The following is a 26014-nucleotide window of genomic DNA, read 5'->3' as shown; positions in this document are numbered from 1 at the left end:
ACGTCATCGGTGCTAATTTGCATATCGTATAATGTATGTATGTTGTATGACAATTCGATTGAGTTTGTTATGATCAGGGAAAATGGAATCTGGAGGAATCGGGAATCAGAATGAATCGATGAAATAGAATCAGTGATTGAACGCGCAATTCGAGGATTATTACTTTACTGATTCGACGTGTTCTAATTATCACCGGTCCCCCCGCTCCCCCTACACCCCTACCCCCCCCCCCCGATCGAGGTTTAATTCATATTGACGCGCCGTAAATACCTTCAGATAAACATGGAAGCAAAAATCAATAAAACTCCCTTCCAGTATCCGGAGAAAGTGGGACTAGTGCGCCGCGCAAAAACAGAACTTGATCTCACGATGCCGCCTCCGACGGGTCGGAGAAAGATCTCCGTACCGGCTGCAGCTGCAGCGGCTACTGGTGCAGGAGCTAAACCCGGTAAACGGACGTCTAAAGACGGGCGTAAATCTAAACTAGGATTACACGATGCCGACAAGGATAAAGAAACGTCGCCGATTGTGAGTAAGAAACAACTTAGAGCAAAAACAGCGACGACTGATAAACGGGGTAAACATAGTAACAGCGATAACGAGTCCTCCTCAAAACCGACCCCTGCGGTACCCCATCTAGTGCGCAGGAAAACCAGGTCCGATCTGTATAGTTCGGACCGTCCGAAAACTAGTTCAGATCGACCGAGAACTTTAGGGGAACGTAAACATTCGGCTATCATTAAGGCTTCGTGCGTGGAACGGGGCAAAACTTTAATTGACGAATTACTGGATAAAACGCAGCTGCAGCAGCACCAGCTGCAGAATGATGAAAAAGATCGGAAATCGGATTCGAATAAGAAAAAATCCGATTTAGATTCGACGGTCGACTCGCTGGGTTCACCCGCAGATCAGGACGATACTGTTCTATCGAAAACGGATTCAGTATTTCGAGGATGTTTAGACGAACTGCCGCCGCTAGGGTCGAGAATCGTTAGAATATTCACCAGTTCAACTTTTACAGGTGAGTTTACAGTGAAAATGTGTTTAATGTTCTCACACAATTCAAAGGAAATGAAATTTACCCACCGAGTGCTGTAAATAGTCCCTTAGATAGGACCAGAACCAGTCCCTTAGATAGGACCTGAACCAGTCCCACAGATAGGACCTGAACCAGTCCCACAGATAGGACCTGAACCAGTCCCTGAGATAGAACAGAACCAGTCCCTGAGATAGAACAGAACCAGTCCCTGAGATAGAACCAGAACCAGTCCCTTAGATAGGACCTGAACCAGTCCCTGAGATAGGACCACAAGCGGTCCCGAGATAGGTCAGAACCAGTACCCGAGATAGAACAGAACCAGTCCCTGAAATAGAACCAGAAGCGGTCCCTGAGATAGAACCAAAAGCAGTCCCGAGATAGTACCAAAACGAGTCCCTAAGATCGGACCAAAATCGGCCACGAGATAGGAACAGAAAATAAATAGAATATTGACTAATTATCTAATATATGCGCCGGAAATATTTGGGTTATAAAATGGATTAACTCCCACCTGCGCAAACAAAATCATTACATATCTATTCAATGTAGAATCGTGATCTTTTGACCCCCGAAATCAAACACTGAAAACAATCTGTATAACAACAGACACTGTGTGTCTAAACGTATAAGTGGCTCATAGACTTTCATAGACTTCAATATACGACGAGAGTTTAATTACACGATCCTGAATAATTATTCATAGTTTACTCACAACTCGTGGAGTAAATATTTATTATAATTGTAATATAAATCGCGGAGCAGTATAATTATTTACTCTGTATAAACCGCCGCTAGGGGTAGATTACCTGTAATAGTTCCTGAAATTATTACACCAACAACGATGGCTCAATAAAAGAATTAAATTCGTCCCAAATACGGCTAAAAATAACCCTGGAAAAGTAACCATAACCCTAGCTCGTTCGTAGGCCTGGTTCTAGCAACACCCTGGACCTGAACGTGCTAACAAGCCGCTAGCAGTGACTGACGTGGTTTATCGATTAGTCTGGCCAGTCTGAACGCTCCATTTAAGGGCATTCGGGTATCGGGGGCCCAAATTGCTACACGGCCTGAGTTCGTACAGCTGTATGGGGGTGGGTGGGGGTTATTTGTGGCACACACGGTCACAATTTCCGGGAAAATTGAATTATAAAATGGATGACACTTTGTATAGCATTGATTGTCGTTGATTGTCAGTATTTTATTGTTAAATTGATAATAAAACCAGTAAAATAAAATAGAATAGAATGGAGAATAAAATGCGTGTGTCTTATTGAGTTAGAACTAGTTATAAAAACCGGCTTCGCAGACATTCAATAAATCTTCCAATAAAACTTGTTTAAGTTCACGAAAAACCAGTAAATAAACAGTATCTGTGTCGATGAGATTCAATTATCTGAATTAAATGTGCAAATTTCATCCGTCCATTTGAAATGAATATTTATCTACAATCAAAATCGCCGAATTACATTAAGTCTTGTCGAGTGAAATAGCGTGATAACCATTCGCATACGTACGTAGATATCTAGATATCTAGAAATTTAAGACAAACATCTCTTGTCGGTAGAGACTGTTATAACAAGTATAATTTCTCTTTTTATTTAGGCAGAGATTTAAATCGTGTTATTGTTCAGAATATTGAGAGTTTAAAAACCCATGAAATTACAAATAAAATCGTTCTTCCGTTGACTCAGGAGTGGTCACGTGGTTATTTCACGGTCAACTCCTTAATAATCCTTAATAAACTCTTCGGAAATGACGTTTCGTTTTTAATTACTCGGCGAAATTTCTGTTTTCAAAGAATTTTCATTGTAACCAATTTGTTTACGATGACAACGAAATTGTTTTGTAAACTAGAATAAATCGCGCCCAAACACGCCGCGGGCACACGCCCTTGGCGCACACGGAGGCACACGACAACGTCCCGGGCGATTAATAGTCGGTTATGTTATTTTTTCATGAATATCAAATGAAATCCTTAGATCTTTAAATTATTTGTTTAAGGGGAAAAAACCGTTGCGAAAAATGGGATGAAATTGATTAATTTTTGCTGGTGAATTGTGTGTATTTAGACAGGTGTTCGACGCACCGCAATAGCGGGCACAGCACAGCACAGCACAGCACAGCACAGCACAGCACAGCACAGCACAGCACAACTTGTGTCCCTCGGTGGGACTAGAATTTTCCTTGTGTAGCTCCAGGAGGCCATGGTTCTCCCTGTGCCACTCCAGGAGGCTCGGGTTCTCCCTCCGTACTTCTACAAGGCTCGGGTTCTCCCTGTACGGGGGCTGGGGTCATCCCTGTGTAACTCGATGGGGCTAGGACCCTCCTTGTGTTACTCCATGGGGCTAGGACCCTCCTTGTGTAACTCCATGGGGCTAGGGTCCCCCTTGTGTAACTCCATGGGGATAGGGCCCTCCTCGTGTATCTCGATGGGGCTGGGGTTATCCCTGTGTAACTCCAGGAGGCTCGGGTACTCGCTGTGTATAACTCTAGTTTCAGTAAGGCTTGGTCTAGCCACAGCCGTTCATCAAAAGCGGATTAATTCCGAATTCACGCGTCAGTTTCTTGTCGTTTAATAAACTTCCGTTGCTAAGGAAGTGGTTGTTTGGTTTCTAGGGAAATGGAGGCGAGTATTGTCCGCAGATGTATGTGTCGGTATGCAAGGGGTATTTACGGGATTTAGTCCATTAGAATTAGCTTAATTTGATTTAAAGGTTATCATTCACTATTTCACTATATCCTGATATTTGTAGAGAATGGAAATGTCACCCAGTTTTTACATCTCTGAAATTCGAGTGGTCAGTTCAATTATAACGACTCGCCGGCTTAGAATTTCTAATTCTTAACGACTTCTTCGTGTTCGTTAAGAAAACGTGCAGGACGACGATATTACAAACTCTTGTTTACATAATCAATTTACAGGCTAAAAACTGGTACCTTATTTCTCCTTAAGTAAAGCCAGCCGGCCGCCTATCTACCCGGTTTACTTTTTTAAATAATCATTAAGCTAACCATAACATACCCGATATGCATAGAAATTAACCGATTACAAATTTCATCGCAGTTTACCAAAGTGACCCTCAGCGATTAGGAGAAACGAGATATCATTTTCGTTTATCACATTTTATCTAAATAGAAATTCGTGTACCCGGAGTCGAGTAGATGTAAACGCGTTGGATCCCGGCGTTTTCTCAGTTGAGTGTGACTCGCGTTTGATAGATGTTTTTTATCCGATCTTTGTATCGTTACAGATCAAATAAAATACAGCAGTAGCAGCAGCAGCAGCTACTGCCTCACTGCTACCTGTGACTTCTAGATCCATTCCAGCAATTATTTATTCTGTCAAATACCGAATTGACTCACAGAGCAAAGCGTTATTCAACAGCTCGCTTGCCGCAGCTCGCTCGGTGATAAATACTGCGATTTAATCGTAGTCACGTTCCTACTTCCGGAACAATAATCGTAGCGGTTGAACGCACTTAAACAAGCTATTAATTTAAATCTATCACCTTAACGACGATCAAACAATCAACCAATCAAACTGGTAGTAATCATCAGAAAACTGATCAGTTTATTTATCGCGAATTCACTTTAGAATGAAGTCAATGAAGTTACAAAACGAATTCAAGCACATTTAAGGTTCTGGTAGCGGTACTTTCGCCATATTGGGTCTGATTAAATGGCGGACGCTGGACTGAAGCAGAGTCCTATAAATTCACCTCTAATAGATGGAAAAATGACGGAATTGATAACAACATTTCTGATTGATAATAATGATAATGATCATAATAAATTTCAGATACGACTTTAGAGCGCAATGCATTGATGGAAAATGTGTATCCTCTGTTGAAAAAATATTGCCGAGAAAAACATGGACTCGAATTTCAGGTATAGTTCATTGTTTATTTCTTTTCTCTCTCTTCTCTCCTCTCCCCCTCTTCTCTCTCTCCTCTCTCACCATCTTCTCTCTTCTCTCACCATCTTCCCCTCTCCCCCTTTCTCCCCTCTCCCCTCTCCTCTCCCTCTCTCCTCTCTCACCATCTTCCCCTCTCTTCTCTCTCCTCTCTCCTCTCTCCTCTCTCCTCTCTCCCCTCTCTCCTCTTCCCCTCTCCTATCTCCTCTCCCCCTCTCCTCTCTCCTCTCTCCTCTCCCCCTCTCCTCTCTCCTCTCTCCTCTCTCCTCTCTCCTCTCTCCTCTCCCCCCTCTGCTCTCTCCTCTCTCCTCTCCCCTATCCTCTCTCCTCTCTCCTCTCCCCCTCTCCTCTCTCCTCTCCCCCTCTCTTCTCTCTCTCCTCCTCCCTCTCATCTCTCTCCCATATTCCCATTTCCCTCTGTATCGTGTGTGATACATAAGTCTCTTAACGCCTTTATTGTCCATTAATCGTTGCTCATACAACACGGTGTTTATGTGACAACAAGTATTATTAGGGTATGGCCTCTAGTTAGTAATTACTGCTATCCATGCATTTAAACTGCGCCTGCTGCTAGCCGGTATGTCTATCAACAGTCAGTCCGACTCAAGAGTCAGTCACTCGTCTGTCAACGCAGTCAGTCCGACTCCTGAGTCAGACAATCAGTCAATCAATATGTAGTATATAATAGGTAAGCGATCAATATACAGTGAAAGATTTAATCTTTGAGTAGGCTGCATCTACAGACTGGCTAAAGCCTACCACCTCCTGACTGGGCTACCTCCTGAATGGGCTACCTCCTGACTGGGCTACCTCCTGACAGGGTACCTCCTGACTGGGCTACCTCCTGACTGGGCTACACCTACTGAAAAGTGCGAATGACTGGGAATTTTATTGAAGTCATTTCTAAACAATTTGCATTTATCGATAATTAGTTTTACGAGCTGTTCAGGTACTGATCGACTGCGGTATTTATCCGGCTGATTTGATACGACCTCAGCAGCAGCTCTCTAACTCCTGCCTGCCTGTGTATACACGATATACGATGACGTCATTATTCGTGCACTGGTTTAACCTGCACCAGGTGGCAGCATCAGCTGGTCAGTAATTAATTACGACTGTTGCTCGGGTTGATATCAAATTTCGTGTTCTATCAACATCAGTTTGAAACAGAGCGAATCATATTCTTTATCTAATATATGAACACTCCCTGTGAATCCAGTAAACTATCTCCCCGTGGCGCCCTCTACCGGTATTGGTTGTAATTACACTGTATCGCGTGTCTGAATCGATTCAATCAAATTAATAATAATCAATGCTCAGAGAATTGATGAAAAGGTGACGTTTTTTTTCTAATCGAATCAGAAAATGTCATTAATTTATTTCGAACTAGTTGAGAATCGTCTCTATTCTTTCTCTCAGCTCTCCCCTTCCCTTCTAACTTCCCTCCCTTTTCTTTCCAACTTCCAATATATCCCCCTCTCCATCTCCCTCTCTCCCTTCCTTCTTCACTCCCCTCTCCCCCTTTCCCCTCTCTCCCTGCGTGACGGCTGTCGATTGAACTTAATGAGTCTTTTGACGATTCATCTATAAAATCAGTCGCAAAAAAATCCATTTGCTTTTCATCCGTCTCGATTCACGACATTCGATAAACGACAAATGTCATAAGTCACTTCCGGTTGCGGTGAGGAATTTACCGAATAACCGTCAACGTCCATTTCCGGTTTTATTGCGCGGACGTCATGCGCAGTGATTATATGGGCGAGAGTTTTATGAAGTTAGAGAAAATTATGGATAATTTTTGTTTTTCTCATAAAAACGCCAAAAACCGATTTATCTTAAAAAAGGCCGAACTCACTGACCTTGGCAACGTGCCAGAACAATTATCTCCTTCCTAGCTTTCCTAAAAAAAGAAATATCCGGCTTTTATCGCATCGACGGTGCATCGAAAAACAAATAGACATTTTGAAAGAAATCAACTAGGACTGAACGCCGTATTTTATTGATATTATTCGTGTAGGTAGTTGATATGAGATGGGGAGTCAGGGACGAGGCTACCGACGATCACATGACCACTGAATTATGCATGAAAGAAATCGAAAACTGCCAAAGGCTTTCGACCGGTCCAAACTTCGTCGTAAGTAAAAACAAAAGAACTACAGACCTTCTAAAGGCATTCGACCGCTCTCAACATTGTCGTAAGAATAAAAAAATGTATTATAGACCTTTTAAAGGCTTTCAGCCGGTTTAAAATTCGTCTGAGATAGAAACAAGTGTATTATAGAGCTTTCCAAAGCTTTCGACTCGTCCAAACTTTGTCAAGTGTTTTTAGTTAGAACTTTCAAATGCTTTCAATAAGTCTACAATTTGTATTAAAACGTTATAGAATTTTGAATTGTCAAACGCATTCAACAAACATTCGTACAAAAGTATCAAAGGCCTTTTTTCTATTTTACGCTCAGGTATTTCTCGGACAGAAATACGGCTATCGTCCGATGCCTACAAAAATTCTGGCCACTTTATTCGACGCAATATGTGACGCTAGCAAGGATTCGAAGGGTGATTTAGATTTACTGCGTCAGTGGTATAAACTAGACAACAACTCGATACCTGCTGTGTATATACTACAACCAATCAGCTCCATTCTTACTAACTACAACAACAAGGTAAGCGACTGCCCTATTCGTAACATTACTTCTGATTGGGTGAATAGTTTTGAAATCGAAATATCTACCAAAAGCTAAAATGAACGAACCCACAATACCTTGGAAATTATCAGAATTTCCCCGAAACGTTGCCCGAAATATGTATATACTATTCTCTCATATATTCAAAGAATTCATGCCAATTAAAGTCTAATGACCTTACGGAAACAACAGCGTCACCTGGGTGAATAGAATTAGACTAATACGGGGTCGGTCATTCAACCTTCTAATCGATTAAACGTGATTCCTTATTTTTTTTTTGAAACAGCGTCATAAATTGAAAATGGAACAAGATCGTAATTTATGGTGGGAAATATTCGGTAAAATAACGAGAATTCTACGGAAGTGCTCCTACGTTCTTCAACTTACTCGCAAAATCAACAAAGAAGAAATGCACGACTTTTTCATGTCAGGTAACGATCTATACCGCTAGGCGGCATCATATTCGTTCAGCCATTTGCAATAAGTAATATTGTTTGATGGAAAGAGTCGTTATTAAGAAGTAAGTTAGGTCAAGCTTTGATAACGCGCACAATATTTGGAAACTGAGCGACTACTGGCGCCCCTAGTGGATACTCGACTGCCAGAGGTCGAATAATGTCTGTCTATATTGAGGGTTTGATTATGATTTGTTCCAGTCACGGAGAGGGAAATCGTGCACGGAATTCTAACGGCTAAGGACGTTACTGATCATTGTTTAGCCTACATCAGAATCATCGAAAACGTGAATAAAAGCGCCTTCCTCTATTCCTGCAAATTTATGGACTTCTCCGGTCGAAAGGTACGTCCGATAGATGGCGCTATTTTTTAACTATAATTTCGATAAATCTCCCCGCATTGAGGATTGGTTTGATTGTGTATTTTAGGCGGACGAAGAAGCGGCGAAATTGTTGGCGAAATTGAGGGATGAAAGACTGCCGAAAAAACTACCCGAATCGAACCTCGCGCGATTCACGGTCGAGTGGAGCCGTGAGGGTGTTGACAATGTCACACACGCGGAATATCTGCAGAAATTCTGCGATCATTTTCACGAGTAAGTGTCTTAGTTTACAGAGAGCCCTCTTTCTATCGGGGCTATTACGAACCTCGATCCGTTTGACCGGACTTCAAGCTTTAGAATCACTACATTATCTCAAGGAAATACAACTAGCACGCCTAGTGGATCCTCGCTTGCCATAAGGGGAATCCTCGATTGCCACAGTTGCATATAGATGATAATATTTTTTCAGACACGTAAATGAACTAATCGATAGAGCTGTGGCTAAGAACGAGGCTCTCGGAACAGACAGTGTTTACATCGAGATCCTGCAACACTTGCACGCCTGTCAAAACTTCTGCAAAATATTCCAAGGCCGCGAGGAGGTCGTCGCGAAAATACGGGATTACGTCACCGGGGATTCTGAACTGCCATTGGTTCTACACGGTGAAAGTGGGTGTGGTAAAACGTCCCTATTGGCTAAAGCTGCCAGCGAGGTATATATATATACATTACTATCATACGGGTTTAAAACCGTTATTTTGAAAAAGAAAAGTCGAATTTTATCGAATTTTGTTTTCATTGGCTCGCTAAGATATTACTATTATATACCATTTATTTGACCAAGCTTTTAGTCCTTTGAATTTGAAAAAAATTGAGAGCGCTAAATTGTTTATATGAAAAAAATATTCATTGTTATCTATGTTCGTAGGTGGCGAAATGGAAATTTTCAAAAACGTGTCAACCGATTCTAGTGCTCAGGTTTCTGGGAACGTCGCCAAATAGTTCGACGATAATGCCTCTACTGCAGAGTCTGTGTACTCAGATATCCACCGTGTACGGCGAGTCACTGGACGAGATTCCCAGCGAACTGGCGCCGCTCTGCCAATACTTCAAACGTCTAGTCGCCGCATGCGCCACCTATGAGAAACCGCTGTTACTATTCCTCGATTCGCTCGACCAGCTGTCCGGAGCGGATGGCGCTCATTCGTTGGCATGGTTACCGATAGAACTTCCGCCCAATATGAAAATAGTGGTGTCGACTTTGCCCAACTATTACGGGCTGCTGGACACCTTGCGGCGGGCCGTGCCGCAACAGGGCAACTTCGTACAAGTGACGCCGTTAGGGCCGAATTTAAGCAGCATGATATTGACGAGCTGGTTAAACAACGCCAATCGGCAGATAACAGCGGAACAATGGTCGATCGTGACCGAAGCGATTTCTAAATGTAACCTGCCTTTGTTCGTGAAACTGGTATTCGATGAGATTTGCCGCTGGAAAAGTTACAGCAGTCCGGCATCATGCGAACTGTCGTTCACCATACACGACAATATCGTGCAGCTTTTCGAGAAAATCGAGAAACAACACGGCCGAACTCTAGTATCCCGAGCGCTGGGTTATATAACCGCGTCTAAGAGCGGTATATCCGAAGCGGAATTAGAGGATTTGTTGAGTTTAGACGAGAAAGTTTTAAACGACGTTTATCAATGGCATTTACCGCCGGTTCGTAGAATACCGCCGTTACTATGGACACGTATCAGGAACGATTTACCAGGTAAATAACTCATAATCCTCATAATCCCCCTAAGCCTCCCTAATCTAAACTATCTAGAGATTATCATAATCAATGATCCATCTTTTAAGCGGTATATGTTTTGTACGCCTTAAACGTTAAAACTTTTGACCAATTGTCACCAGCCATCTATGTCCTAAATATGATACTCGGCCGATATGTCATTAACCTGTTTGCATTGATTATAGAATAAAGATAAAGACTGACCTTTAATTTTGTAACTGTGTCCAGGGTCTTCCCTCACTCACAAACCACCAGGGGGTGCTCATTCACGTTTATCTTATATTTTGTAGGGTATCTAAGCGAACGCGAGGCTGACGGTATAAACGTCATCGACTGGTACCACCGTCAGTTCATCGACGCGTCACGTGAACGCTACTTCCGGAACGTAAACCTACTGTCGGAGATACACTCGAACCTGGCCGAATACTACCGCGGAACGTGGGCCGGTAAACCGAAACCGTACGAGTTCTCCGACTTACAGAGACAGAGGTTCAACACCGAAGAAAGAGGAGGCATGTCCGATCGGAAGGTGTCGGCTCAACCGTTAGCGTTCACGGACGATTCGGGTGACGTCACGCGGTATAATCTACGTAAGCTGAACGAGTTACCGCATCACTACGTGCGTTCGCATCGATACGAGCTGTTAATCAGCGAGGTGCTGTTTAACTATAAGTGGTTGCACGCTAAGTTGAGTTGTATGCCGTTACAAATGGTACTGGGTGATTTTGAAGACGCACTGAACGCGATGCCCGACGATAAGGATATCGCTCTAGTCGCCGACGCGTTACGTCTGTCCAGTTCGGTCCTTTCCAAATACCCGGACATGTTAGCCCCGCAGATACTGGGTCGACTACTGCCGTACTACTCCAGGAGTAAGAAAATCAACGCTTTATTGAAACAATGCGATACGGACGGGCTGAACGACTGCGCATTAGTTCCCGCGCATCATTACCTGCATACCCCCGGAGGTCCGCTGCACTACTCACTAGAGGGCCACCCGTTCGCTCCGTTCGGTATCGCCATCACTTCCGATCTGAAATACCTCGTCTCCGCCAGCAACCAGTTCATAATCTGGGATTTAAAAACCGGCGAGATATTCCGAGTTATTAATCCGGGGATTAAGGGGATTATGAGTAATCTGATGTTGTTCGACAACGATTTGAACGCGGTCAGTTTTACCAATAACGATCAAGTTTTATTGTGTAACATAATCACCGGTCAATTCACGATCATCGACCAACCGCTCTTCGGGCAATCAAACGTCATCGGTTTGTGCGTATCAGCTGACCTGCTGTTCGCCGTCTGGTCCAATCAGGAAGTCGCTGTCTACGACTGCAACGGAGAGCTCGTCGCTCGACACGATAACGGTAACCATAGCAACCCGATCATACACGTACAGATAGCGGGGCGAGAATTCTATTGTTTGAATAAAACCGGAAGTGAAACTGATGACGATATGACTCTTAATGCGTTCACAATACCGACAGAGGGCGCTAGTAAACAGTCGCCTACAGGAGCGGTCGCAAACGGTCAGACAACTGCGCCATCTATAATGAAGCCGTTTGAATTACACAGCGCTATAGCTGTGAGTAAAGACGGTTTGATGTTGTACGCCTGCATAGCTATCAGCGATAACGCCGTGGCCGCTTACAGACGAACCGGAAACACGTGGAAATACGAGCGCACCCTACCGGACAATACGGACAACGTGTACTGCCTGACGCTGTCGAGTGATGGTAGGTATGTAGCGGCGACTGGGATGTTAGGATACAGAGTTTGGGAGATGATCGATCTGTTTCATTGTACGATGACCCTGATGCGTCTACCGCCTGGAATCCGCAACATTCCAAACAAAAACCCGATGTCGAGTTTAGTGGCGTTCTCCGAGAATAATCAATACTTCATCGCCGGAGTGCGGAAGGTGTTGTACGTATGGCAGACGAAGACCGGTGAGCTATTGAGATCGCTGGACGCGCACTTCGGTCGAATTATAGCTCTAACCTCCGTGCCCGTCGGTGCTAATATCGTCGTTTCGTCATCCATTGATAAATCTATCAAAGTTTGGAATTTCGACAACATCCGTGAGAGCGTCAACCATATCAATAGACACGAGAAGCCGATAGAGGGCGTTAGTTTAGCCGGTAACGATTGTATAGGCGCAGCTGTGGCCAGGAACTGTGTCGGATTGTGGAATTTACAATCCGGCCAGATGACGTCGTCGTTGATGCATTCTGGGAGCAGCGCTATCGTTACGCACGCGCAGATAACGACAGACGCCCGTTACGTCATCAGCGCCGAATCGGGGAAAGTCCTTATTTGGGATGTGGAAAGTAAGAAAGCTATCAAATCCGCAGTAGAACCTGACGTATTGCATCTAGTCATCACCGGGGACGACCGCAAATTCGTAACCGTCTCGAAATCGACGACAGATGGCGCTGTTATGACTTGTAGGGGAATCCCGAGCGGTTCGACTATATTCGCTATGAATTATACATACGGGTCTCGTTTCCTGGAACCGGTAATAACTACCGACGGTCTATTCATAGTAACACCTGCTGTCGATAAAAAAGGCGTTGAAGTGTTGAGTGTGTATCACGCTAAAACTGGGACACACCTGTACGATACGATCCCTAAATATAACAATTATATCGATTACAACCGGCTTATAGCGATACCCGGTGAACCGACGCAAGTCGGTCTGATCGATCACGAGAAAGGCAACATTTGGGATATCAAAAAGAAATCGTTCGTGCGTTCCGTGTTGAAATGGAACGGTCAGTGCACGAAGAACGGTAAATACGGTCTGTACGCGCCGACGCGCGGGGGTCTACAACTGCTCGACCTGAAAAACAACGGTCACGTGGTACACCAGTTGATACCTAAAGTAGCCGAGGGAGTGTTTAGCGTGAAGACATTGTTTACTCGTAACGACCAACACGTGTTGTACTATCACTCAGGACACAGAACTCTACGCGTTTTCCGCGTCGCAGACGGCAAACGTATCGCTAATTATAAAGCGCACGCTGACGTCACGGCTATAATCGGCGCACCAGATGGCGCTGGTGTAGTGTTGGGTTGTACGGACGGAAGTGTTACGATGTTTAATATCGCCGACCCGATTTATGAAGAAGGCAGAAAAGTGTTGAGAACGATACGAGAGCGACTCGAAACTCCGCCCGCTAGTCCCGTCAAAACAACTACGCACAAACTACCGCTGACGTCATCGACTACGCAAAAACCGGTGACGTCATCGACGAAACCCGTCCATATAACCGTAGCTAGTCCATCCGAGCCGGAAGTGAAGATTAACCAGACGAAGTCAATGGAGACTGATAAAATCACAGCGACACCTGGTGACACCAAACCTACAGAGAGTTCAACAGCAGCGACACCTGGCGAAACCAAACCTGCAGAGATTTCAACAGCAGCGACACCTGGTGAAACGAAACCTACAGAGAGTTCAACAGCAGCGACACCTGGTGAAACCAAACCTACAGACAGTTCAACAGCAGCGACACCTGGCGAAACCAAACCTACAGAGAGTTCAACAGCAGCGACACCTGGTGAAACCAAACCTACAGAGAGTTCAACAGCAGCGACACCTGGCGAAACCAAACCTACAGAGAGTTCAACAGCAGCGACACCTGGTGAAACGAAACCTACAGAGAGTTCAACAGCAGCGACACCTGGTGAAACCAAACCTACAGACAGTTCAACAGCAGCGACACCTGGCGAAACCAAACCTACAGACAGTTCAACAGCAGCGACACCTGGTGAAACCAAACCTACAGACAGTTCAACAGCAGCGACACCTGGTGACACCAAAACTACCGAGTTTTCAACAGCAGCGACACCTGGTGACACCAAACCTACAGACAGTTCAACAGCAGCGACACCTGGTGAAACCAAACCTACAGACAGTTCAACAGCAGCGACTCCTGGCGAAACCAAACCTACAGAGAGTTCAACAGCAGTGACACCTGGTGACACCAAACCTACAGACAGTTCAACAGCAGTGACACCTGGTGACACCAAAACTACCGAGTTTTCAACAGCAGCGACACCTGGTGACACCAAACCTATCGAGATATCAACATCAGCGCCAGCTGGTGACATAAAAACCACTGAGGTATCAACATCAGCGCCACCTGGTGGCACAAAAACTAACCAGACACCAACAAATGATGATCAGGGAAAATCCGAGCGCATCAAACAACCACCCGTGGAGAATGAGCAAACTGCGTCATCAGAACAAGTGAAGTCACTGAAAAGTGATTTAACTGATCCTCAGAAATCAGACGAAGTTCCAGAAACTGTTACGAGTTATTCTGCGAGAGCCGAAGACACAACAGAAACCAAGAAAAAAATGTCAGAAAATCATAAAATAGAAACTGTGGTTTCAGATTCCAAGATATCCGAGAAAATCCCAAAAACAATCGTACCTGATACCAGGGAGTCTTGGAAAATCCCAGAAAAGTCCATATCTAGTCCCAATAAACCAACAGAAGCGGTTGTTACTGCCAGCAAGTTACCTAACGGTCATCAGGACAACGCCAAAGCAGACAAATCTGATAAACAGATAATAAATTCGAATACCTCACAGTCTAATTCCAATGTCCCACAGTCTAGTTCAAATACCTCACAGTCTCGTTCAGATACCCCACAGTCCAGTTCGACCACTAGTGTTCATGCAGGGAATCAAAACTCAAATAACCACGTGACCAAATCGCCAGGGAATACAGCATCGCGCACAACGGCGACCAAAAACGATGATTCCGCTAATTCTATTCAAAATGGCGGCCCAGTTAGAAAAGCCAGTAAGAATTTAGCATCGAAATTAACTGAGGAAACTCAAAAATATAAATCGCGATCAGCTGAAGATTTAGTTCAAACGTCTGATGATAGGGGGCAGCAGCAGTCATCGTCTGCTCGCAGGACGTCAGTTAACGCGGCCATGTTAATAGCGAGGCAGGTGGGGAAAATGAACCATCGACGAAAACAGAACCCACAATCCCGTGCGTGCCTCATCTCATAACCCACAATCCACTGCGGCGTCTATCCGCCATTTTGTGTCTTCCTTATATGGAAATGTTGAGCAGTTATTGATTTCAGATTCTAATGAGTTGGTTATGTTAAAATCACGTGACGTGAAACCGGTTTTAATTGATCACCTTTAATCGAATAATGACCTAAATTATGATAAACTATTGTGATTGTGTTAAAGCGGTGCCTTCCTTACCCCGTCCCGTGTCGACGCCTTCCATACCAAATCCCCGGGTCGGTGCCTTCCTTACGCTATCCCCGGCTCGGTGTCTTCCTTACCCTAACCCCGTGTCGGTGCTTTCCTTACACTCACCCGGCTCCTCGTCTTTGTACAGAAACATTACTGACACTTGTTTATTATTCGATTTTACTCAAATTTAAAATGGTTGTTATGCATGCCTGTTGTATTCAGATCATTATTAACATTATTACGGTAAATCATGAATAAATTTGCATATATTAATTTCAAAGTTTTTCGTGGTTTAGAATTCTGCATTATTTGACAGTTTCCAAAACCCCATCTGTTGCTAAAGATTAAATCCCCCGCAGAATCTTCAAATCGTCGCCCCTGCAGGAAGGAGAATGATATCCCTTCTCACTCGCTCCTGGAGGATAGAGAAGGCAAGTTAAAGGCTAGGAACAGATTGACATAGATTCTCCATATTATTTTGTTCCCCAGTGGAGGTATTCACCGACTCCGGAACAGTTTAGACTAGATAAAGTCTAGATAATCGTATTTCGTGGATTAATGCATTCCGGTGAATATTGGGCTTTTAGTCCATTAGAGACCGTTAGCAGCCGATATAAAAATACCATTACTAGTTTTTATATCGGCTGAACGCTGATTGGCTGATTGGCAACAGGAACAGATCCGTTAGAGACCCGAGGAATTTACGCAAGGCAGTTACTCCGGATAACTCAGGCAGCTACTGCAATCTTCCTGTCCGTCACGCCAGGCTCCCTCATACTCAGGACAATCCGTAAGATGCGGTTCGTTTCTAACGGGTCTAGGAGTGGTGCTGATACAAGCTGTAGGTTACAGTCTGTTCGGTACGACGCGTTTATCGGTACGGTTTTACTGGTGACCGGAATCCCTCTAAATATCGTCACAATTCGAGTATTCTGTCGGTTTAGATCACGTTTGACGACGTTCTATCTGTTAACCCTGGTCTCCGGTATCGATATCGTTTATCTACTCGTCCTGGCCGTGTTCGTTCAAGGTCACACGTACATCGGTCTCGCCGTACACGGTCGATATTTCTACTACATGTCGGAACGGATTATCGTACCGGAAATTCCGCTCTATTTTAGCATTATTCAACATATCGTTGAGATGTTCCGCAATTGGTTCGTTGTTGTTCTCTGCGGTGAACGGTTGTTTCAAATTTGGTATCCGTTTAAAGGCCGTGTGTACTGTACGCGTTTTAGCTGTAACCTGTTGACCGTCGCGCTATTCGTATTCTGTGTTTTGTCTCAGATGTTTCGGTTTTGGTTTAAACGTCTGGGTTACGTCTATTTCAGGTGCCCGTACGACCGGTTGATGTTGACTAATTTAGTTTTACCGGCCTCCGAAACTACCCGTATTTTTAAGAGAATAATTATGAACGCTGTTGCTATAGTGATTATACCGTTTGTAACGCTTTGTTTTATGAATTCAGCGTTACTTTACGCTATATTTAAATCGTCACGAAGACGCCGCCAGATGGCGACGCCGTCGGTCGGGACAAGCGACACTAGCGGCACAAGTCGGAAGCATGAATTGAAGGCGGCCATGTTGGCCTTTGCGACGGTTGCTATGTTTCTAGTTTGCGAAGGGCCTCAGGTTGCCGATCGAATTTTAGACTACGCGAAAGTAACGGCCGACGTTATGACCTCGATCCAGAGAATTTTCTCACAAATAAATTCCAGTTTCAATTTCGTCGTATTTTTTCTGACAAATGCCACGTTTAGAAAACTAGCGAAAGAATTATTCAGTAGAAAATAGCGGCAAAATGAAAGCCCGGTTTTGAATATTGAATTATACAAAAACGGGTGTGGAACTGGTCAAAGCCTCCTGCAATCAGTCCCATTAAGTTATGGGTTTAATTCTAATGAAATGAATATCAAATTTTGCTATTGACCTTCAATCAAGATTTTATTTCATCGACTCATACATATAACATGATGTGGAAACTCTATTTCATCCACTGAGGAATCATTTTATCCACTGAGCAATCGGTTTATCACCCCTACTAAGCCACTGTATGCGCCGCGACGACTAAGTCCGTCGGCAATTTCTTTTGGCTATTTCTTCTGCAGTTGAATCATCGTTTGCCTCTCAACTTCTCAACATTTTCATCAGCGTTGACGCCACAAATAAGAAATAATGTTCTGATATTATCATCATCAACGTAATTAGATATAGACGCTACAAATCAAAGATAATGTTTTGATATCATCATCATCGTAATAATTGTAGAATAGCCCCGGTACACTCTGACGTGGAGAACAGATGATAAGTTTAAAACCCACACTATATAGAGTCCGAAATGTCGGGTGTATATCGCCACAATGCGATAGTGGCCATGACAATAATACTATTGACGTGCGTGGCTATACAACCGGCAAATAGTGACCTCCAAAAATTTTCGGTGCACGGGACACCGCTATAGAGCTTGATGGAAACGAAACAAAATTGAATATTACAATGCATTCTGAAATGCTCCCAGAATGCGTATCATAAGTCCATTTTTTCAAAATTTTACGCACAATTGTGACGAACCAGAGCTATAGTTCATACCTTACGCCGGCCCTGTAGTTAATACCCTAATGATGTCATACGTAAGTGGCCATCAGTTCCATCAGGTGAATCTATCATTAGAATGTCCAAACAAATCGAAGAACTAGATCCCACGCTCTCACCCTAAAGATCACCTGACGATGATCTCTAGGGCGAGATCGCGGAAACGTCGTGTATTCTCAATATTCTAGATCGACTAATAGATAAATTCTTGTTTTTAAATTCTTTTATTCTGTAGATAGTGGGTTTTCATCTTGTATCGAAGAACTGCTTTAATAAAATTCCCGTTACGCGGAAACATTCAGTACCCCGGTAGTTCATTGTCAGGGAGTTTCTGTAGAAACCTGTGGGCTACGAGGTAAAATATACATAAGCGAACAATTATATTCCTTCCTGTCGAAGAACTTTTGTTAAATCGATAAAATATTTACACCATACGCATGAACAGTTGTATTGATTTCCTGAGAAAGCGCACAATACACAGACAATGTATTCTAATAAATCAAATCATCTATTCAAAATATGTAAATTAATTCTAATCAATCTGATAATCAATTCAGAATATGTTGATTATTTAGGTATGTTATTTTTAGGTCCAGAATTAAATCGTGCTGATATTATTGAGTTCGGGAACCCGGCTGTAGACATCGGTACAATTCAGGGCTTGGAAACTTATTTTCTATATAATTACACATTCCCAGTAGATGGCGCATTGCTCGGATGGAAATATTTTTTGACTCAAGTGAGACCATGTAGAAGTTATGTGACCACCTGGCGGGTAGAATCGACATCAACCACTTCACAACGCCACCTAGTGTTGACTTCTAGAAGAAAACTTGCAGTGGAGGGGAAAAATACAACCGTTTGAGTAGCGACGTGCAGGTAAACCAATCATCCCCCTCACCCCTACCCCAGGGGAGGAAGTGGGGTGCACTTGGGATACACTCTTAAGCCTAGCGCACATCGACACTGCGATTGGAGACAACTAGTTGCCGGGCAGTTTTCGGCGCATGAGAGGAACTGGCTGGATACGATCAGTTGCTCGAATGTGTCGATGTGAGTTAGCTTACGACTGGTTAGCGTCCATCTATCTCCAGTTCCACCCAGTTGCTCATGTTCTACTTTTGAGCAACTAGTTGTACTCAGTTGCTCTCATATCCGTCGATGTGAGCGCTCCATAATCAACAACACATGGTTGTAACTGAATAAAACAAAGCTATTTGTCACGTGACTTGTGATGCCCTCATTTTTGCTTAACCACATCTCAGTTGCTGTCGATGTGTGCGCTATGGACCTAGCGACCGGCATGAGCCACGCAGTTGCTGGTTTTTACTAAATTTTCGATGTGCGCGGGGTACTCGCTCACTAGCAACTAGTTGTCTCCAGTCGCTTTGTCGATGTATGCTTAGCTGTACACCCCTGCATCAGAGGGAAAACATGGGTTACACTCGTATAAATTGGATGTCTTTAATTGTATTTTGAAGGTCAAAGCAGGAGACCTTATCGCTATAACTCATGATGACGAAGATCCTTACTCACTACATCTAGGCGTATGTATCTCCACATTAAGATTAAATTCGAGCCTGGAGAATTGTGTCGATGTAACCGAAAGACTCACAGGTTTTAGGCAAGATCAATTTAAAATAGGAGACAGTTATAATTTGAGTGTCGGGCAGGATTTGGTTTGTCAAAAATTCTCACTTTTAGCTAAATTAGGTAAGAATTTAACATCGGTATGACCATGTGAGGACACCATATGAGGTCCCCGTGTGACGTCACTAAATGAGGTCACCGTGTTGGGTAAAATTCATTTCTACTTACAGATAATTCTACAACTCCCACATCTACAACTGCCGTGTCTACAACTACTGCGTCTACAACTACTGCGTCTATAAGTGACTCTACTTATATTTCAAAATCGTTCAGTTCAAACGGTCGGGAAAACGTTAAACTCACTCCGAATCACGTGATAGCATCGAATTCCGGTCACAATATGATAAGTTGTGCCGCCTGGTGTCAGAGAACGGCACTATGCGTATCGTTCCAGTTTCACGATACGACACAGATTTGTGAGTTAAACGATATAAACATTGACGATCATTCGGACGATACCAAATCCTCTGCTGACGGGTTTATGAATTACGAGTAATCGTCTGCTGACGGGTCTATGTATTACGAGCAATCGTCTGCTGACGGGTCTATGTATTACGAGTAATCGTCTGCTGACGGGTCTATGTATTACGAGTAATCGTCTGCTGACGGGTTTATGTATTACGAGTAATCGTCTGCTGACGGGTCTATGTATTACGAGTAATCGTCTGCTGACGGGTCTATGTATTACGAGTAATCGTCTGCTGACGGGTCTATGTATTACGAGCAATCGTCTGCTGACGGGTTTATGTATTACGAGTAATCGTCTGCTGACGGGTTTATGTATTACGAGTAATCGTCTGCTGACGGGTCTATGTATTACGAGTTATCGTCTAAAACAATGCATAAAGATTTAAATATCTGGCGCGTTGCTTTCCTCTGATGTCCGGAAATCTGAAAGGGGTGAGATGTAAAGCCGCAGGTGCAACGTCCACGGTGCCGTGCGACATTCGTGGAATCACAATCGACCGGGTTTGGTCCATGCGTTGTTGCAGCTGATAACCCGTTTGTAAATATAACCCCTAACCTCCCGACCCATGAGTAAGTAAACATAGAAATTGACCGCGTAGTTACAACTCAGTAGCAACGATAGGGTTACGTAGATCAATTTCATAGCAGCGCCACCTATATTCGGTATGAAGGTATATATTGTAGTTGGTGACGCGGTCAGTAAGAAAACACTGGAAACGGCCAACAGCATGACCGTTGCGCGCCTCGTTTTCGCGCATTTAGCCTCGTTTCCTCCGAATCGACGGTTCGTGTAAAGTTTTACGGAAATCGCGGAATTCGCGAAAATAACGACTAAAATCGGAATCACGTAAACGTAGGTTACAAAAAATAGGAAAGCGCGCTGTTGGTGTTTCAAGGTTATGTGGCAACCAAGCGCGTCGGTGTACCCAGTTCGCGTGTCGATTATTGCGGTAATTAGCGCGTTAACGACGAGTACGCCGCCTAACGTCGAACGAGCGAACTTCGCCGTGCAGACGACTCGCGCCGTGAAAGGGAAAAACACGAGAACGAATCTCTCAACGGCGATTATAACGACGAACCACGAACTGCAGATTATCAACTCAGAAGCTAGCATTTCAAATAGAATACACTGAACCCTGTTCTGGAAATCTACCAGCCGAGATCCATGAAATTTCACATAGTAGTAGTTCAAAACGGGTAAACACGTCAAGAACACAGTCGAGCCGAAATCCGTCACGGATAGCGCTGTCAGATAGATCGCATACGAAAGATGCCGAAATCGCCGCGACGTCATTATGAAAAAGGTCGCCGCGTTTCCGAATAAACCTAGACCGAAGATCGTAGTCATAGAAACAGTAGCGACGTGAAGCGTTGACCCGTGTAAGAAGCGTAACCCGTCCAATAGGTAATACGAAGCGTATGGACGTCCTATCGGCCTTAGACTGGTTACGTTTGCAGTCGACTGCATCATGTCGACTACAGAACACGACTGAGCAATCCGTTAGATAAGACAACCAATCAGCAACAGGAACCTTTTTTTTATTTTGAAACGATAAAACTGTATTACTAAGAAATCCGTTCAGCAGATATACAAAATCTAACATCAAAGCAACCAATCAGCAACAGGAACCTTTTAACAGTTTGTTGTTTGTTTGATAACTTTTAAATACATAAACCACAAACCACAAACGGTTGATTTAGTCATAGGAGTCAGTATGTATATATGCATATATATATTTATTCATATACTGCGTTTCTACTGTTGTTATAGAGGCCTTGCAGATAAAGAGAGAGAGAAAGAGAGAGAGAAAGAGAGAGAGAGAGAGAGAGAGAGAGAGAGAGAGAGAGAGAGAGAGAGAGAGAGAGAGAGAGAGAGAGAGAGAGAGAGGGAGAGGGAGAGGGAGAGGGAGAGGGAGAGGGAGAGGGAGAGGGAGAGGGAGAGGGGAGAGGGAGAGGGAGAGAGGGAGAGAGGGAGAGAGGGAGAGAGGGAGAGAGGGAGAGAGGGAGAGAGGGAGAGAGGGAGAGAGGGAGAGAGGGAGAGAGGGAGAGAGGGAGAGGGAGAGAGGGAGAGAGGGAGAGAGGGAGAGAGGGAGAGAGGGAGAGAGGGAGAGAGGAGAGAGGAGAGAGGAGAGAGAGAGAGAGAGAGAGAGAGAGAGAGAGAGAGAGAGAGAGAGAGAGAGAGAGAGAGAGAGAGAGAGAGGAAATGTATTGTAATAGTTAGTTGACTGTTTAATCGCTGTATCGATCTTTTTAATGGTCGGTTATTGATTGAATATTGGATAATAATTGTTGGGTTTAGTAGTGCGGTATTTACGGTGAGGACGCCGGGGTTGAGAGACAAGCATGGAGCCGATACGGAGCAGACTATGGCTACTAACCACAGCTATATGGTTGTTTCTGAACTCGTATTTTGGTAAGTTTGGGGGGGGGGACTAACAGGTTTCATTTCACTTAGTGCGGGAAGTGGTTGTACCTACGACTCGGACGATCTTCAGTGTCCTACCCAACTCTATGGTGACGTCAGACATCAGACGAGGTTCTTGTTAAAGTTACAGTGTTATGTGTGAAGAATTAAGTTAACTGAACTGTTTGCACTTACATAAAATGTTAACTGAAAAGTTGTTTTCTTTTATTTATTTCTTACAAAATGGAGGTGGATTCATTTGGCGCAGTGAATGTTTGAATTGAATGTAGTTTTAAATGCTTGAACTGATAATGTAAGGGACCATCAATTTAGTACGTACGCAAAAAAAAAAATCTGCATATTTCTAACTTCCGTTGTCGCTGAACGGAACACGTATTGGTTTTCCGCGGATAGGTGGCGTGTCGGGTAAATTTCAAGCCTTCATTTAGACAGACCTGATAGAATGTATATTAACAAGCATAATGATATTTTAGGTGCATTTTCCGTTCGACTGTTACCGTGCTTGATGAACCCCGCAAAAACTACTTGAAATTGAGAATACCTTCAATACCCCCGATATCTAAAAAAAAAAACAGGCTCATAGATGTGTAAAGATCCTCCTCCAATAGTACAGTAAAACATTGTAAATAGTTTCTGTACATTTTGATATGTCTCTATTTTTTAGATTATTTTTTTCACCGAGTTGTTTTAGTAAATATGTATAATATTTTTCCTCCATATACCATGGCAATGGTTGATGTGTGTAATGAATATTCGTATTAATTTTAAAATCGTCGATGTCGCATTCGATACCTCCTCGCTCCCCTCGCTCCCCTCCCACTCTCTCTCCCCTCCCTCCCCCGTGCGCACGTATACATTTTGCACAGACCTACCCCTCCACCTATTGTGCGTACGTACTAAATGGACGGTCCGTGGGTCTAATTCGAAACGTGCAATCGGGTCCAGATAATAAATGCTCATTTTTTTCGCTGGGTGGCAGCACTATCGCAACTTGATTATCCTACTATCTATGTCGGAGACGAGCCGATACTAGCCTCGCAACATGACGGAAATGCTAAAGCGTTTTTCATGGATGACGTCACGTTCCCGACTGACGGTAGTATAATAAGCTGGGAGTATTACGCCGTCAAAACTAGTCCGCACTACTCCTGGATTACCACGTGGACTAGAAATAGTAACGAGACTCACGCCGTTTATATCCTGACGTCTAAGACTAAACTAGAGGCTAGTTCACTTGGAGTCACACTATATTCACCACAGGAACAACCACGAGTAAGTGTTTTAAGTCTGAGATATATAAGTACATGTATTTACGATTATGCGTCAATTTCAATTCAACCGCGAACTGATGACGTCAATATCTGTGATTGCAGGTTAAAGCCGGTGACGTCATGGCTCTGGTACACGTGACCGGGGAAGAACGTCGTTCTAATCAAGGTCAGTGTGTGTCGTACAGACGTCTGCAGGGTCAACAGCCGTGCAGAAGAACTGTGATTAGATTCAGCGGACTAAGCATCGATCAGTTTTCGATCGGGGATACGTTCGCAGCGCCACCAATCGACGTGATCTGTCGCCAATTTTCATTGAGAGCCGTATTCAGATCCAATCGCGGCATGATTGCCGGTAAGTGGCGCCACCTTACGGAGTTTGACTTCTCTGTTTAAGGATATTCTGGTTTTAGGTTATTCTGATGTGATTTCGTTCCAGATACGGCTACATTCACAGGTGCGCGATTGACCCAACCAATCATCGACTCGCACCCGGTGCTAGATTCCGCTTCCGGTTATACTGCTATCACATGCGCCGCCTGGTGTTCGCGAACAGTACTATGTGCCTCATTTCTATTTCACGAGACTGAACGATTTTGCCAATTGATCAGCGCCATGATATCCCCTGGCGGCGAACACTCTAAACACTCGGGCAATTCGATTCATTATACGAGCGAAAATAAACAGCCGTGAAAATAAGATATTCGCAAATATTCATTCCAACAAAAGAAGGAAAATAAACAAAATTTCGTGATGATTTAAAAAGTTTGTTCTGTTAAATTCGGTCTGAAAACGGTAGAGTAAGTTGTTTCTAAAATGATCTAGAAACGAAATTCGTAGAATTATGGCGTGAGCGGCCATCTTTATATGATGTCGCTATCACATTGTATTTACAACAGAATCCAAAAGATAAAGATCTGTAAGAAATAGCTTTTCTAATAGAAATATATTTCCTAATAATTCAAAATAATTCAAAACTTATTCTCAAAATGCTTATCACGTGACCATTTGAGCCGTTGCAGTTGCCAGTAATCGTAACCGACATAAGCAGTGAAGCAACTGCGAGGATCTCGTATCCCGATAGTCGGCCTCAGTTGCCGCGAATCGGAGTGCAGTCGACATAAGCTGGGCTGCGATGATCGCGGTTGCTCTCAGTCGCGTCGGTAGGAGTCGGTAGGCGTCGCTTCGCTTGTCGACATAAGCCAGGGAATACCTGTGACGACCTGTTCCCCCTCTGGTATGTAATGGACTCGTGCGATACAAATGATACGTCGATAAATATATATAGATGTTTGGTTGATGATGACGGAAATCCTGTTTAACCCTGATTAGAGGCGGTGAGACACGTGAAACCCTGGTCGATTCACTCTACGACACTTTATCTCTATCTTCTTAAGGTAAGAAACCGATCGAGAATTCAGTCGCATTCGAGATTACAAATAACGGAAATAAATTAATGAATTTATTGTCGATTTTTAATTGCTAGAAAATTAATTTTTATAGAACGATAACCACACTCAAACGTGGTGAACGGATAATCAGATAAAAACCCACTATCTACAGATTAAAAGAACAAGAATTTATTCATTCAATCAAAAATACACGACGTTTCGATCTCACCCTAGAGATCATCGTCAGGTGTGGACATGATCTCACCTGACAGTGATCTCTAGGGTGAGATCGAAACGTCGTGTATTTTATATATCTTAGATTGTTCGAATTAATAAATTTCTTGTTTTTAAATTCTTTTAATTTGTAGATAGTGGGTATTTATCTTATTAATGTTTATGATTACTTGATAGCGAAATTGACGAAAACGAAACTTATTCAATTCGATTTAAATAAAATCATTCCATCGACTTCATTTTAAGAAAATGTTTGAAATAAATTGACCATTTTCTAAGCATCTACATAAACAGAGATTCTAGAACAAAATGACCTGCAATTATTTGTCTGTGTCCCCTAAAAAGATCCGTCCACTACATGTAGGCTTACAACGAGCTGGGAGAGGTTGGACGAGGGAGTGGGTCAGGAAGAGTTTAGGTTTGGCTGGAGCTGGAGAAACTTAAGTTGGGCTGGGTGTGGAGAAGTTGAGGTTGGGCGGGGCCGGAGTAGTTAAGGTGAGGCTGGGTCTGGAGAAATTTAGGTTGGGCTGAGTGGGGAGAAGTTGT

General features: G+C 43.6%; 3 protein-coding genes across 3 annotated transcripts; 2 read left to right on the top strand and 1 right to left on the bottom strand.

Annotated features, from left to right (window-relative positions):
* Nucleotides 1-282: 282 nt before the first annotated feature.
* On the top strand, nt 283-15593 carry LOC141911632 (NACHT and WD repeat domain-containing protein 2-like). Its single transcript, XM_074802620.1, has 11 exons — nt 283-1021; nt 4839-4927; nt 6970-7086; nt 7412-7615; nt 7923-8067; nt 8293-8435; nt 8521-8687; nt 8884-9127; nt 9343-10186; nt 10498-11675; nt 11742-15593. The coding sequence occupies exons 1-11, from the start codon at nt 283-285 to the stop codon at nt 15240-15242; spliced, it is 7371 nt and encodes a 2456-aa protein (XP_074658721.1). The 3' UTR covers nt 15243-15593.
* Nucleotides 15594-20637: 5044 nt separating this feature from the next.
* LOC141911631 (uncharacterized) lies at nt 20638-21621 on the bottom strand. The gene has a single exon (XM_074802619.1). The coding sequence runs from the start codon at nt 21619-21621 to the stop codon at nt 20638-20640; it is 984 nt and encodes a 327-aa protein (XP_074658720.1).
* Nucleotides 21622-23594: 1973 nt separating this feature from the next.
* LOC141912302 (uncharacterized) lies at nt 23595-24549 on the top strand. The gene is made up of 3 exons (XM_074803546.1): nt 23595-23847; nt 23949-24198; nt 24283-24549. The coding sequence occupies exons 1-3, from the start codon at nt 23644-23646 to the stop codon at nt 24534-24536; spliced, it is 708 nt and encodes a 235-aa protein (XP_074659647.1). The 5' UTR covers nt 23595-23643; the 3' UTR covers nt 24537-24549.
* The last annotated feature ends 1465 nt before the right edge of the window (nt 24550-26014 follow it).

Source organism: Tubulanus polymorphus, chromosome 10, assembly GCF_964204645.1.
Source record: "Tubulanus polymorphus chromosome 10, tnTubPoly1.2, whole genome shotgun sequence".
Taxonomy (NCBI): domain Eukaryota; kingdom Metazoa; phylum Nemertea; class Palaeonemertea; order Tubulaniformes; family Tubulanidae; genus Tubulanus; species Tubulanus polymorphus.
This window is presented reverse-complemented; position numbering and strand designations above follow the sequence as displayed.